Raw genomic sequence first — 15,346 nt, 5'->3', positions numbered from 1 at the left:
GAGAGTAGGGACAGAGGGATACAGTGTGCCCGGCTGATGCGGCAACAGGGGGAGAGTAGGGACAGAGGGATACAGTGTGCCCGGCTGATGCGGCAACAGGGGGAGAGTAGGGACAGAGGGATACAGTGTGCCCGGCTGATGCGGCAACAGGGGGAGAGTAGGGACAGAGGGATACAGTGTGCCCGGCTGATGCGGCAACAGGGGGAGAGTAGGGACAGAGGGATACAGTGTGCCCGGCTGATGCGGCAACAGGGGGAGAGTAGGGACAGAGGGATACAGTGTGCCCGGCTGATGCGGCAACAGGGGGAGAGTAGGGACAGAGGGATACAGTGTGCCCGGCTGATGCGGCAACAGGGGGAGAGTAGGGACAGAGGGATACAGTGTGCCCGGCTGATGCGGCAACAGGGGGAGAGTAGGGACAGAGGGATACAGTGTGCCCGGCTGATGCGGCAACAGGGGGAGAGTAGGGACAGAGGGATACAGTGTGCCCGGCTGATGCGGCAACAGGGGGAGAGTAGGGACAGAGGGATACAGTGTGCCCGGCTGATGCGGCAACAGGGGGAGAGTAGGGACAGAGGGATACAGTGTGCCCGGCTGATGCGGCAACAGGGGGAGAGTAGGGACAGAGGGATACAGTGTGCCCGGCTGATGCGGCAACAGGGGGAGAAGAGGGACAGAGGGATACAGTGTGCCCGGCTGATGCGGCAACAGGGGGAGAGTAGGGACAGAGGGATACAGTGTGCCCGGCTGATGCGGCAACAGGGGGAGAAGAGGGACAGAGGGATACAGTGTGCCTGGCTGATGCGGCAACAGGGGGAGAGTAGGGACAGAGGGATACAGTGTGCCCGGCTGATGCGGCAACAGGGGGAGAATAGGGACAGAGGGATACAGTGTGCCCGGCTGATGCGGCAACAGGGGGAGAAGAGGGACAGAGGGATACAGTGTGCCCGGCTGATGCGGCAACAGGGGGAGAAGAGGGACAGAGAGGGATGGGGTGCCCGGCTGATGCGGCAACAGGGGGCGAATAGGGACAGAGGGATACAGTGCGGCAGCTACAGGGGACGGGATGCCCGGCTGATGCGGCAACAGGGGGAGAGTAGGGACAGAGGGATACAGTGTGCCCGGCTGATGCGGCAACAGGGGGAGAGTAGGGACAGAGGGATACAGTGTGCCCGGCTGATGCGGCAACAGGGGGAGAAGAGGGACAGAGAGGGATGGGGTGCCCGGCTGATGCGGCAACAGGGGGCGAATAGGGACAGAGGGATACAGTGCGGCAGCTACAGGGGACGGGGTGCCCGGCTGATGCGGCAACAGGAGGAGAGTAGGGGCAGAGGGATACAGTGTGCCCGGCTGATGCGGCAACAGGGGGCGAATAGGGACAGAGGGATACAGTGCGGCAGCTACAGGGGACGGGATGCCCGGCTGATGCGGCAACAGGGGGAGAATAGGGACAGAGGGATACAGTGTGCCCGGCTGATGCGGCAACAGGGGAGAGTAGGGACAGAGGGATACAGTGTGCTCGGCTGATGCGGCAACAGGGGGAGAATAGGGACAGAGGGATACAGTGTGCTCGGCTGATGCGGCAACAGGGGGAGAATAGGGACAGAGGGATACAGTGTGCCCGGCTGATGCGGCAACAGGGGGAGAATAGGGACAGAGGGATACAGTGTGCCCGGCTGATGCGGCAACAGGGAGAGAATAGGGACAGAGGGATACAGTGTGCCCGGCTGATGCGGCAACAGGGGGAGAATAGGGACAGAGGGATACAGTGTGCCCGGCTGATGCGGCAACAGGGGGAGAAGAGGGACAGAGAGGGATGGGGTGCCCGGCTGATGCGGCAACAGGGGGCGAATAGGGACAGAGGGATACAGTGTGCCCGGCTGATGCGGCAACAGGGGGAGAATAGGGACAGAGGGATACAGTGTGCCCGGCTGATGCAGCAACAGGGGGAGAATAGGGACAGAGGGATACAGTGTGCCCGGCTGATGCAGCTACAGGGGGAGAATAGGGGGAGAATAGGGACAGAGGGATACAGTGTGCCCGGCTGATGCGGCGACAGGGGGAGAATAGGGACAGAGGGATAGTGTGCCCGGCTGATGCGGCAACAGGGGGAGAATAGGGACAGAGGGATACAGTGTGCCCAGCTGATGCGGCAACAGGGGGAGAATAGGGACAGGGGGATAGTGTGCCCGGCTGATGCGGCAACAGGGGGAGAGTAGGGACAGAGGGATACAGTGTGCCCGGCTGATGCGGCAACAGGGGGAGAGTAGGGACAGAGGGATACAGTGTGCCCGGCTGATGCGGCAACAGGGGGAGAGTAGGGACAGAGGGATACAGTGTGCCCAGCTGATGCGGGAACAGGGGGAGAATAGGGACAGAGAGGGATGGGGTGCCCGGCTGATGCGGCAACAGGGGGCGAATAGGGACAGAGGGATACAGTGCGGCAGCTACAGGGGACGGGGTGCCCGGCTGATGCGGCAACAGGGGGAGAGTAGGGGCAGAGGGATACAGTGTGCCCGGCTGATGCGGCAACAGGGGGCGAATAGGGACAGAGGGATACAGTGCGGCAGCTACAGGGGACGGGATGCCCGGCTGATGCGGCAACAGGGGGAGAATAGGGACAGAGGGATACAGTGTGCCCGGCTGATGCGGCAACAGGGGAGAGTAGGGACAGAGGGATACAGTGTGCTCGGCTGATGCGGCAACAGGGGGAGAATAGGGACAGAGGGATACAGTGTGCCCGGCTGATGCGGCAACAGGGGGAGAATAGGGACAGAGGGATAGTGTGCCCGGCTGATGCGGCAACAGGGGGAGAATAGGGACAGAGGGATACAGTGTGCCCGGCTGATGCGGCAACAGGGGGAGAATAGGGACAGAGGGATAGTGTGCCCGGCTGATGCGGCAACAGGGGGAGAATAGGGACAGAGGGATACAGTGTGCCCGGCTGATGCGGCAACAGGGGGAGAGTAGGGACAGAGGGATACAGTGTGCCCGGCTGATGCGGCAACAGGGGGAGAAGAGGGACAGAGGGATACAGTGTGCCCGGCTGATGCGGCAACAGGGGGAGAGTAGGGACAGAGGGATACAGTGTGCCCGGCTGATGCGGCAACAGGGGGAGAGTAGGGACAGAGGGATACAGTGTGCCCGGCTGATGCGGCAACAGGGGGAGAATAGGGACAGAGGGATACAGTGTGCCCGGCTGATGTGGCAACAGGGGAGAAGAGGGACAGAGGGATACAGTGTGCCCGGCTGATGCGGCAACAGGGGGAGAAGAGGGACAGAGAGGGATGGGGTGCCCGGCTGATGCGGCAACAGGGGGAGAATAGGGACAGAGGGATACAGTGCGCCCGGCTGATGCGGCAACAGGGGGAGAAGAGGGACAGAGAGGGATGGGGTGCCCGGCTGATGCGGCAACAGGGGGCGAATAGGGACAGAGGGATACAGTGCGGCAGCTACAGGGGACGGGATGCCCGGCTGATGCGGCAACAGGGGGAGAGTAGGGACAGAGGGATACAGTGTGCCCGGCTGATGCGGCAACAGGGGGAGAGTAGGGACAGAGGGATACAGTGTGCCCGGCTGATGCGGCAACAGGGGGAGAAGAGGGACAGAGAGGGATGGGGTGCCCGGCTGATGCGGCAACAGGGGGCGAATAGGGACAGAGGGATACAGTGCGGCAGCTACAGGGGACGGGGTGCCCGGCTGATGCGGCAACAGGAGGAGAGTAGGGGCAGAGGGATACAGTGTGCCCGGCTGATGCGGCAACAGGGGGCGAATAGGGACAGAGGGATACAGTGCGGCAGCTACAGGGGACGGGATGCCCGGCTGATGCGGCAACAGGGGGAGAATAGGGACAGAGGGATACAGTGTGCCCGGCTGATGCGGCAACAGGGGAGAGTAGGGACAGAGGGATACAGTGTGCTCGGCTGATGCGGCAACAGGGGGAGAATAGGGACAGAGGGATACAGTGTGCTCGGCTGATGCGGCAACAGGGGGAGAATAGGGACAGAGGGATACAGTGTGCCCGGCTGATGCGGCAACAGGGGGAGAATAGGGACAGAGGAATACAGTGTGCCCGGCTGATGCGGCAACAGGGAGAGAATAGGGACAGAGGGATACAGTGTGCCCGGCTGATGCGGCAACAGGGGGAGAATAGGGACAGAGGGATACAGTGTGCCCGGCTGATGCGGCAACAGGGGGAGAATAGGGACAGAGGGATACAGTGTGCCCGGCTGATGCAGCAACAGGGGGAGAATAGGGACAGAGGGATACAGTGTGCCCGGCTGATGCAGCTACAGGGGGAGAATAGGGACAGAGGGATACAGTGTGCCCGGCTGATGCGGCAACAGGGGGAGAATAGGGACAGAGGGATAGTGTGCCCGGCTGATGCGGCAACAGGGGGAGAATAGGGACAGAGGGATACAGTGTGCCCAGCTGATGCGGCAACAGGGGGAGAATAGGGACAGGGGGATAGTGTGCCCGGCTGATGCGGCAACAGGGGGAGAGTAGGGACAGAGGGATACAGTGTGCCCGGCTGATGCGGCAACAGGGGGAGAGTAGGGACAGAGGGATACAGTGTGCCCGGCTGATGCGGCAACAGGGGGAGAGTAGGGACAGAGGGATACAGTGTGCCCAGCTGATGCGGGAACAGAGGGAGAATAGGGACAGAGAGGGATGGGGTGCCCGGCTGATGCGGCAACAGGGGGCGAATAGGGACAGAGGGATACAGTGCGGCAGCTACAGGGGACGGGGTGCCCGGCTGATGCGGCAACAGGGGGAGAGTAGGGGCAGAGGGATACAGTGTGCCCGGCTGATGCGGCAACAGGGGGCGAATAGGGACAGAGGGATACAGTGCGGCAGCTACAGGGGACGGGATGCCCGGCTGATGCGGCAACAGGGGGAGAATAGGGACAGAGGGATACAGTGTGCCCGGCTGATGCGGCAACAGGGGAGAGTAGGGACAGAGGGATACAGTGTGCTCGGCTGATGCGGCAACAGGGGGAGAATAGGGACAGAGGGATACAGTGTGCCCGGCTGATGCGGCAACAGGGGGAGAATAGGGACAGAGGGATAGTGTGCCCGGCTGATGCGGCAACAGGGGGAGAATAGGGACAGAGGGATACAGTGTGCCCAGCTGATGCGGCAACAGGGGGAGAATAGGGACAGAGGGATAGTGTGCCCGGCTGATGCGGCAACAGGGGGAGAATAGGGACAGAGGGATACAGTGTGCCCGGCTGATGCGGCAACAGGGGGAGAATAGGGACAGAGGGATACAGTGTGCCCGGCTGATGCGGCAACAGGGGGAGAGTAGGGACAGAGGGATACAGTGTGCCCGGCTGATGCGGCAACAGGGGGAGAATAGGGACAGAGGGATACAGTGTGCCCGGCTGATGCGGCAACAGGGGGAGAATAGGGACAGAGGGATACAGTGTGCCCGGCTGATGCGGCAACAGGGGGAGAATAGGGACAGAGGGATACAGTGTGCCCGGCTGATGCGGCAACAGGGGGAGAATAGGGACAGAGGGATACAGTGTGCCCGGCTGATGCGGCAACAGGGGGAGAATAGGGACAGAGGGATACAGTGTGCCCGGCTGATGCGGCAACAGGGGGAGAATAGGGACAGAGGGATAGTGTGCCCGGCTGATGCGGCAACAGGGGGAGAATAGGGACAGAGGGATACAGTGTGCCCAGCTGATGCGGCAACAGGGGGAGAATAGGGACAGAGGGATACAGTGTGCCCAGCTGATGCGGCAACAGGGGGAGAATAGGGACAGGGGGATAGTGTGCCCGGCTGATGCGGCAACAGGGGGAGAATAGGGACAGAGGGATACAGTGTGCCCGGCTGATGCGGCAACAGGGGGAGAATAGGGACAGAGGGATACAGTGTGCCCGGCTGATGCGGCAACAGGGGGAGAGTAGGGACAGAGGGATACAGTGTGCCCGGCTGATGCGGCAACAGGGGGAGAGTAGGGACAGAGGGATACAGTGTGCCCGGCTGATGCGGCAACAGGGGGAGAGTAGGGACAGAGGGATACAGTGTGCCCGGCTGATGCGGCAACAGGGGGAGAATAGGGACAGAGGGATACAGTGTGCCCGGCTGATGCGGCAACAGGGGGAGAATAGGGACAGAGGGATACAGTGTGCCCGGCTGATGCGGCAACAGGGGGAGAATAGGGACAGAGGGATACAGTGTGCCCGGCTGATGCAGCAACAGGGGGAGAGTAGGGACAGAGGGATACAGTGTGCCCGGCTGATGCAGCAACAGGGGGAGAATAGGGACAGAGGGATACAGTGTGCCCGGCTGATGCAGCAACAGGGGGAGAATAGGGACAGAGGGATAGTGTGCCCGGCTGATGCGGCAACAGGGGGAGAATAGGGACAGAGGGATACAGTGTGCCCGGCTGATGCGGCAACAGGGGGAGAATAGGGACAGAGGGATACAGTGTGCCCAGCTGATGCGGCAACAGGGGGAGAATAGGGACAGAGGGATAGTGTGCCCGGCTGATGCGGCAACAGGGGGAGAATAGGGACAGAGGGATACAGTGTGCCCGGCTGATGCGGCAACAGGGGGAGAATAGGGACAGAGGGATACAGTGTGCCCGGCTGATGCGGCAACAGGGGGAGAGTAGGGACAGAGGGATACAGTGTGCCCGGCTGATGCGGCAACAGGGGGAGAATAGGGACAGAGGGATACAGTGTGCCCGGCTGATGCAGCAACAGGGGGAGATTAGGGACAGAGGGATACAGTGTGCCCGGCTGATGCAGCAACAGGGGGAGAATAGGGACAGAGGGATACAGTGTGCCCGGCTGATGCAGCAACAGGGGGAATGTAGGGACAGAGGGATACAGTGTGCCCGGCTGATGCAGCAACAGGGGGAGAATAGGGACAGAGGGATACAGTGTGCCCGGCTGATGCAGCAACAGGGGGAGAATAGGGACAGAGGGATACAGTGTGCCCGGCTGATGCAGCAACAGGGGGAATGTAGGGACAGAGGGATACAGTGTGCCCGGCTGATGCAGCAACAGGGGGAGATTAGGGACAGAGGGATACAGTGTGCCCGGCTGATGCAGCAACAGGGGGAGAATAGGGACAGAGGGATACAGTGTGCCCGGCTGATGCAGCAACAGGGGGAATGTAGGGACAGAGGGATACAGTGTGCCCGGCTGATGCAGCAACAGGGGGAGAATAGGGACAGAGGGATACAGTGTGCCCGGCTGATGCAGCAACAGGGGGAGAATAGGGACAGAGGGATACAGTGTGCCCAGCTGATGCGGGAACAGGGGGAGAATAGGGACAGAGAGGGATGGGGTGCCCGGCTGATGCGGCAACAGGGGGCGAATAGGGACAGAGGGATACAGTGCGGCAGCTACAGGGGACGGGGTGCCCGGCTGATGCGGCAACAGGGGGAGAGTAGGGGCAGAGGGATACAGTGTGCCCGGCTGATGCAGCAACAGGGGGAGAACACCAGCAAAATCTCATTTTTCCCTATCACAATATTACTATGTAGAAACACTCACTATAGGCTTAGAAAACAACTGTCACATAAATCCCCCACCACCACCCCACACACAATCCTAGAACCGGAAAATATGGAGAGATGATCAGAACTATGCGCACCTCTAATACGGAACATTTCTCAGGGAATCAAATTATTGTTTTTCAGGGAATTCCAATTGTCTTTAAGGAAGCTGCATATACTGTGGGCCATGAAGCTGATGTAATGGTATCTACAGACAGGCACAAATGCCACGGCTGCCCACATTTCTGCTTACACCTTCCTGAGGCAGCAAAAAGCCCGTCTTCTGTGTTCCCACACTGGCGTTTACGTGCGCAAACCAGTACTTTACACGGCTAAACCTGGTACAATTGGGCAGAAGCAGATAAGTAATGCAATCGCACCCAATTCAGCATAACAACTGAATAAAGTCATAATAATAATAAATAATATCCACCACCTTAGGAGGTGATTCAATTGTTTGTGCCGCTAATTGGTGGCTGACGCAGCAATTCCATTGTTTGTGTGCCCATTACTTATTGTGTAAAGCAGCTACACCCACTCGCGTCCTGCTCAGGGTACACACACTGCTGATTGATCAATAAGCCCAAACCACAGACTTCTCACACATTTCTGCTTGCCACCTCAGAAGCAGAAAAATGTGTCCACTCACAGCATCCGCTCCGAGGTAGAGCAACAATTGAATTGCTCTGTCAGACGCCTGCCAGTTAGCGCTGCAGTTAAAACTGAATGAACCCCTTAGTGTCCAAATCCAAACTCTGCAAAGAAACAATAGATTTTACATCAGCAGATGTCACAAAGCCTAACATGGCAATACTGACCCCATCATGACAAGTGCAAGTATTTGGATGCCCATATGAATGGGCTCAAAGTTGGGACCAAAACGTGCCCCAGGTTAAATAGCACTGCTGATAAGTTACAAGACTTGCGCACGAGACCTGCCGTAGGAAGCAATGCAAATAATACAAGTTTATGTGACACACATGCAGACAGAATATTTAGCGGATGTTATTACATTGAGCACCTCTGTATGACGGCCTTCTATTGCACTTTTACTAATCTCCTGTATACGGCTTGGTTGCTTATACCGGCTTCTTGTGTGAATGAAGCAGGTAAACATTGTGGACATTTTGGGACCTAGATACTGTACATGCTTCTGAGGTAGGTGTGTGTTCTTCTGAGGTAGGTGTGTGTTCTTCTGAGGTAGGTGTGTATTGGTGTGTATTCTTCTGAGGTAGGTGTGTATTCTTCCACACAGAAACGCGTTACTGGACTATTGGGAATTCTTTATCCAAATCCAGAGCAGCAGCAGCATCTGCTGGAGGCCTTAGTACAGCCCTCGTATATTGCTGACCTGATACCAAGTGCCAGGAATCCTCACTAACCAAGGTCTACATGTACACCTATACCAGCAATTAGGTCACATCTATCTACAGGCTGGGCGTGTCATTAGAACCATTTATTACCATTACGGCTGGTGGGTATTGTATAGGAACAAGCATTTAATAGAATTATTGGCGCCCATTGACTGGGCACCATTTTGGTACAAAGCACTTCTGAATATGGGATGCATGCAATATCCAGATTGTCGGGATCCAGACACCGATTCTCCCTCTTGGGGTGTCCACAACACCCATGGAGAGAGAATAAATAGCATGGCATGTCACCGCGCCTGAAGCGTGGCAAGCCCCCAAAGAGGCTCTTCTGCGTTCTTCCCGCTGCCGGCATCCCGTGGTTGGGATCCTGACTGCCACCAGTATATAGATAGCAACCCCTGAATACATCCCAGTATCAGCTTCATTGGTGCCCATTGAGTGAGCACCTCTGTGAATATTACTGTTCCAGTTCCGGGTTTATTTTATTGGAACGCCTCGCTCTTCAGCGTACTTTAGAAACCTCTGCGTATTACACATTAATGTTATAATCATTAGCTAATTATTAAGACTTTTACGGACAAGTTCATATTGACCTCACCGAGGACGTTATTGGATCATTGGGACTAGTGTGATATTGTGTTTAACATTTTGCACTTTTACAATATGTTTTAATTTTCAATATTAAATACTCTGTCCATCCACCAAGCCGTGTCGCCATCTAGTTTTTTCTCCGTTATATTTAGCGCGCTTCTTTTTTGTGCCACTGATCAGAGCTAGCGCCGCGTGGTTTGTAAACAAGATGCGGACATGCATCAATAGGGGAATTAGTTCCAAATGCAGGAAGAAGAGTTAGTTGCAGCAGCACATGACAGGAGATTACATTACAGAGCCTGCGGGTGATTAATGTGCACACAGACCCGGGGTCACCATCAGCTGGCGCAGCAGGTGCTCGCTATATTCTCTCTGGGCAGACAGAACAGCTCCTCTCAGTTGGGTCTGTCTGCAAGTAACATATCACCTCCCTCTTTATTCTGCGCGAGAGCATCACAGGTCCGCCGACTTGTCACCTAGATGCCACCAAAAAGAACAGCAATTACCCCAATCCATTAGCGAGCAGCGGGCGTGCATACCTTCTTCTTTTCTAGGTTACGTAGCTTCTTGTCCAGAACTAGCAGGATCTGTTTCATGGCCTCACTTTGAATGTTTCCAGTCCCACATGTGGCTTCGCCGGAACCCGGCACAGCCTTGCTGCTGGTGGCTGAGGGCATCTAAGAGGAACGAGAAAGCAAATCACTGTCATCACATAACACAGATTATGAACACGACGTCACCCGCTCCCTGCCACGGACTCCGATGACCTCCGCTGCCTTCTCCCACTGATGCCCCCTCCCGCAACGGACAGGCATCTTTGTTTCCCCCTCTGCCCATCATGGACTGGCAGCGCTGACCCCCCAATAAACAAGCATTGCTGAACCCCCCTCACTGGATGGTCATTACTTAACCCCCTTTCCACCCGTGACACTGCCGACTCCTTTACACAGGCACAACTAACCCCCATCCCTCACAGATGGGTATCGCTGCACCCCATACTGACCCCCCCCCAATGGGCAGGCATCACCACACACCCAGTCCCAATGGATGGGCATTGGTGCATTCCCCACAGACCCCTAATCAGTTGCGCCCCGCAACCAAAGGACTGGCATCACTTCAAACCCCCAGCTCCAATGGACGGGCATCCCTGACCCCCGGCCCCCAATGGACGGGCATCCCTGACCCCCAGCCCCCAATGGACGGGCATCCCTGACCCCCGGCCCCCAATTGACAGGCATCCCTGACCCCCGACCCCAATGGACGGGCATCCCTGACCCACAGCCCCCAATGGACGGGCATCCCTGACCCCCAATGGACGGGCATCCCTGACCCCCGACCCCCAATGGACGGGCATCCCTGACCCCCGGCCCCCAATGGACGGGCATCCCTGACCCACAGCCCCCAATGGACGGGCATCCCTGACCCCCGGCCCCCAATGGACGGGCATCCCTGACCCCCGGCCCCCAATGGACGGGCATCCCTGACCCCCGGCCCCCAATGGACGGGCATCCCTGACCCACAGCCCCCAATGGACAGGTATCCCTGACATCTCATCCAGCAGACGGGCATCCCCGGGCATACACCCCCTGCCCTCTCCTAATGACGGGTACGGCACGGTTCGCACTTGGGATGTCATATGGCTAACACCCGCCGGCCGGTAGGGTGAGCTAGTGACCCGCCGCCCGGTAGGGTGAGCTAGCGACCCGCCGCCCGGTAGGGTGAGCTAGAGTAACCCGCCGCCCGGTACGGTGAGCTAGAGTAACCCGCCGCCCGGTGGGGTGAGCCAGTGACCCGGTACCGGGGAATTCGGTGGTCCCCCCCGCACCTTTCAGGATCTCCGCGGTGTGAGGATACGAGAGAGGAGTCGCCGCCCCGCCGCTGCCGCCTCACCGAGCTAATGAGGCCGAGACACAGGAAGCGGAGGGATTTACACGGCCGGGGTCCTGCACGGGGCGCCCGCTCCGCCGCCTGCGGTCACTGAGGGGGCTGGACGGGGCCGAGGCCGGGACTGGCTCTCCGCTACACCGGTATGCTGCTCTCTCTCACACCGCGCTCCGGTTACACCCCGTACCGGAATTATACTGAGAGAAGACAGGACCCTCAGGCACTGTCAGGGACAGCCACAAAGGACAATGGAGCCTGCTGCCTGGCTGGGCCCGCCCACACGGGGAGGAGCTAGCTGTATCCTGATGGTAGAGCTGCAATGTACACCATATGGTCGACATGCATTAGGCCGACATCTACAAAAGGTCGACACATAAAAGGTCAACACATTTATTGTTGATACCGAAAAGGCTGACGTTTTTCTTTTCCATGTTTTACCGACGTTTCCTTCATCAACGTGGACATCTATTATGAAAAGTAATCTGTGGCGAGCGCAGCTACCTTACCCGGTGCGTGGCGAGCGAAGTGAGCCTGGGAGGACACGTGCGTGGTGATGGTGCTCACATAACATCTAATATACAAGATTTGGCCTAAAAAAAAAATTGACCATTGTCCGTAGTTACCTACCTTCCCTCATTCTGCAGCAATCTCCCTGACTCCCTGACATAGCAACAAACTCCCTGACTCCCTGACATAGCAGCAATCTCCCTGACATAGCAGCAAACTCCCTGACATAGCAGCAAACTCCCTGACTCCCTGACATAGCAGCAATCTCCCTGACTCCCTGACATAGCAGCAATCTCCCTGACTCCCTGACATAGCAGCAATCTCCCTGACATAGCAGCAAACTCCCTGACTCCCTGACATAGCAGCAATCTCCCTGACATAGCAGCAATCTCCCTGACTCCCTGACATAGCAGCAATCTCCCTGACTCCCTGACATAGCAGCAATCTCCCTGACTCCCTGACATAGCAGCAATCTCCCCGACTCCCTGAAATAGCAGCAATCTCCCTGACTCCCTGAATACACCAATAATCACCCTGACTCCCTGAATAGACCAGCAATCTCCCTGACTCAGCAGCAATCTCCCTGACTCCCTGACATAGCAGCAATCTCTCTGACTCCCTGACATAGCAGCAATCTCCCTGACGGGATCCGGTCTGAAGATCGACAGTGTCTAAGTCGACAATGTGTAGGTCGACCACTATAGGTCGACAGTCACTAGGTCGACATGGATGGAAGGTCGACAGGGTTTCTAGGTCGACATGAGTTTTTCACATTTTTTTTCTTTTTAAATTTTTTCATACTTAACGATCCACGTGGACTACGATTGGAACGGTAAAGTGTGCCGAGCGAAGCGGTAGCGGAGCGAAGGCACCATGCCCGAAGCATGGCGAGCGAAGCGAGCCATGCGAGGGGACGCTGTGCACTAATTTGGGATCCCGGTCACTCTACGAAGAAAACGACACCAAAAAAAAAAATCCTCATGTCGACCTTTAGACCTGTCGACCTAGCACATGTCGACCTAGAAACCCTGTCGACCTTCCATCCATGTCGACCTAGTGACTGTCGACCTATAGTGGTCGACCTAAACATTGTCGACCTAGACACTGTCGATTTGATGAACCACACCCCTCCCTGACTCCCTGGATACGCCAATAATCACCCTGACTCCCTGAATAGACCAGCAATCTCCCTGACTCAGCAGCAATCTCCCTGACATAGCAGTAATCTCCCTGACTCAGCAGCAATCTTCCTGATACTGTATAGCAATAATCTCCCTGACTCAGCAGCAATCTCCCTGACTCCCTGACATAGCAGCAATCTCCTTGACTCCCTGAACACACCAGCAATCTCCCTGACTCCCAGACATAACAGCAATCTCCCTGACTCCCTGACATAGCAGAAATCTCCTTGACTCCCTGAATACACCAGCAATCTCCCTGATTCCCTGACATAGCAGCAATCTCCCTGACATAGCAGCAATCTCCCTGACTCCCTGACATAGCAGCAGTCTCCCTGACTCCCTGACATAAAAGCACTCTCCCTGACATAGCAGCAATCTCCCAGACTCCCTGACATAGCAGAACTCAACAATCTCCCTGACTCCTTGACATAGCAGCAATCTCCCAGACTCCCTGACATAGCAGCAATCAGCAATCTCCATGACTCCCTGAACACACCAACAATCTCCCTGACTCCCTGACATAGCAACAATCTCCCTGACTCCCTGACATAGCAACAATCTCCCTGACTCCCTGACATAGCAGCAATCTCCGTGACTCCGTGAATACACCAATAATCACCCTGACTCCATGAATAGACCAGCAATCTCTCTGACTCAGCAGCAATCTCCCTGACATAGCAGCAATCTCCCTGACACAGCAGCAATCTCCCCGACTCCCTGACATAGCAGCAATATCTCTGACTCCCTGAATACACCAGCAATCTTCCCCACTCCCTGACATAGCAGCAATCTCCCTGACTCCCTGAATACACCAACAATCTCCCTGACTCCCTGACATAGCAGAAAGTTCCCTGACTCCCTGAATACACCAGCCATCTCCCCGACTCCCTCACATAGCAACAATCTCCCTGACATAGCAGCAATCTCCCTGACTCCCTGAATACACCAATAATCACCCTGACTCCCTGAATAGACCAGCAATCTCCCTGACTCAGCAGCAATCTCCCTGACTCCCTGACACAGCAGCAATCTCTCTGACTCCCTGACATAGCAGCAATCTCCCTGACTCCCTGAATACACCAATAATCACCCTGACTCCCTGAATAGACCAACAATCTCCCTGACTCAGCAGCAATCTCCCTGACATAGCAGTAATCTCCCTGACTCAGCAGCAATCTCCCTGATATAGCAATAATCTCCCTGACTCAGCAGTAATCTCCCTGACTCCCTGACATAGCAGCAATCTCCCTGACATAGCAGCAATCTCCCCAACTCCCTGAATACACCAGCAATCTCCCTGACATAGCAGCAATCTCCCTGACTCCCTGAATACACCAGCAATCTCCACGACTCCCTGAAATAGCAGCAATCTCCCTGACTCCTTGAACGCACCAAATATCTTCCTGACTCCCTGACATAGCAGCATTCTCCCTGACTCCCTGAATACACCAATAATCACCCTGACTCCCTGACATAGCAGCAATCTGTCAAAGTCAGAAAAATATCTCTATGCACACTGCCATATTTGCACCTCACACAGGTCTGCGCTGCGCATGCGTGCGCTCTCCCGTGCGTGCGCATACTCGCTGTTGCGGGCACCCGCGGGCGCGCGGTATGTGCATTTACGGTAGAGTTCATGTGTTCGTAGCGTGCGACTCAATCGTTACATATTTTCACTATATAATGTATTTTGTAGACCATGGTCCCTTTGATAGATTCTGAAAGTTTTGTTAATGTAGAATGTTTATGAACAGAGAAATCCCCCTTTGTTTGATACGAAGGGTCAGACAGGAGTAATACAGTGGTGTTTAGTATCCATCGGAAGAGTATTTAATTAGCAATATTCCGGTGTTGGTTTGAAGCGGATTAATCGCTCGTGCGAATAGTTATGGACATAAGAAGTTTATGAACATTTACTGTATTTGCACTTACTTATCCATGCGGCGGGAAACCCAGTTTCCCTCCCACCTGAGCTGTTGGAAATAGTCACAGCCCACCTGTATGAATCAACCTATGACCTTTTGTTATAATGCGAGGAGGAATTCCTGTGTCCAATGAACAATAAGATTGTAGGGACCATTGAATTGTATTGTGTGTGGGGCATAAATAGACAAGCCGATCACATCCAGCTCTCACTCTTCAACGGTTATCATTGCTGAAAATAGGGAGCTGGATGTCCAGAGGCGCATGCGATCGTTTCCTTTGTGCGTAAGTTTTCTCCGCAATCATATTGTCTTTCTTGTTGTTATGGGCCATATCTCTCTCTCTCTCTCTTCTCCTCTTTCTCTCGTAT

At 56.0% G+C, this 15,346-nt stretch overlaps 1 protein-coding gene across 3 annotated transcripts in view; it reads right to left on the bottom strand.

The window, feature by feature from the left end:
• Positions 1 to 11,418, bottom strand: part of CAPRIN1 (cell cycle associated protein 1) — a 159,506-nt gene extending 148,088 nt beyond the window's left edge. The window contains exons 1-2 of one of the 3 annotated variants that reach the window (XM_063946260.1): positions 11,307 to 11,418; positions 10,021 to 10,158 (exon numbers count right to left, since the gene is read on the bottom strand). In XM_063946260.1, coding sequence (XP_063802330.1) covers positions 10,021 to 10,158 — 138 coding nt within the window. In that variant the 5' untranslated portion in view covers positions 11,307 to 11,418. The remainder of the gene's footprint in view (positions 1 to 10,020; positions 10,159 to 11,306) is intronic. The other 2 variants (XM_063946259.1, XM_063946261.1) reach the window with 2 other exon arrangements.
• Between the last annotated feature and the right edge of the window lie 3,928 nt (positions 11,419 to 15,346).

The sequence above is a fragment of the Pseudophryne corroboree genome, chromosome 11 (genome assembly GCF_028390025.1).
Source record: "Pseudophryne corroboree isolate aPseCor3 chromosome 11, aPseCor3.hap2, whole genome shotgun sequence".
In the NCBI taxonomy this organism is placed as follows: domain Eukaryota; kingdom Metazoa; phylum Chordata; class Amphibia; order Anura; family Myobatrachidae; genus Pseudophryne; species Pseudophryne corroboree.
The sequence above is the reverse complement of the archived record's forward strand: the minus strand, read 5'-3'. Positions and strand labels throughout refer to the sequence as shown.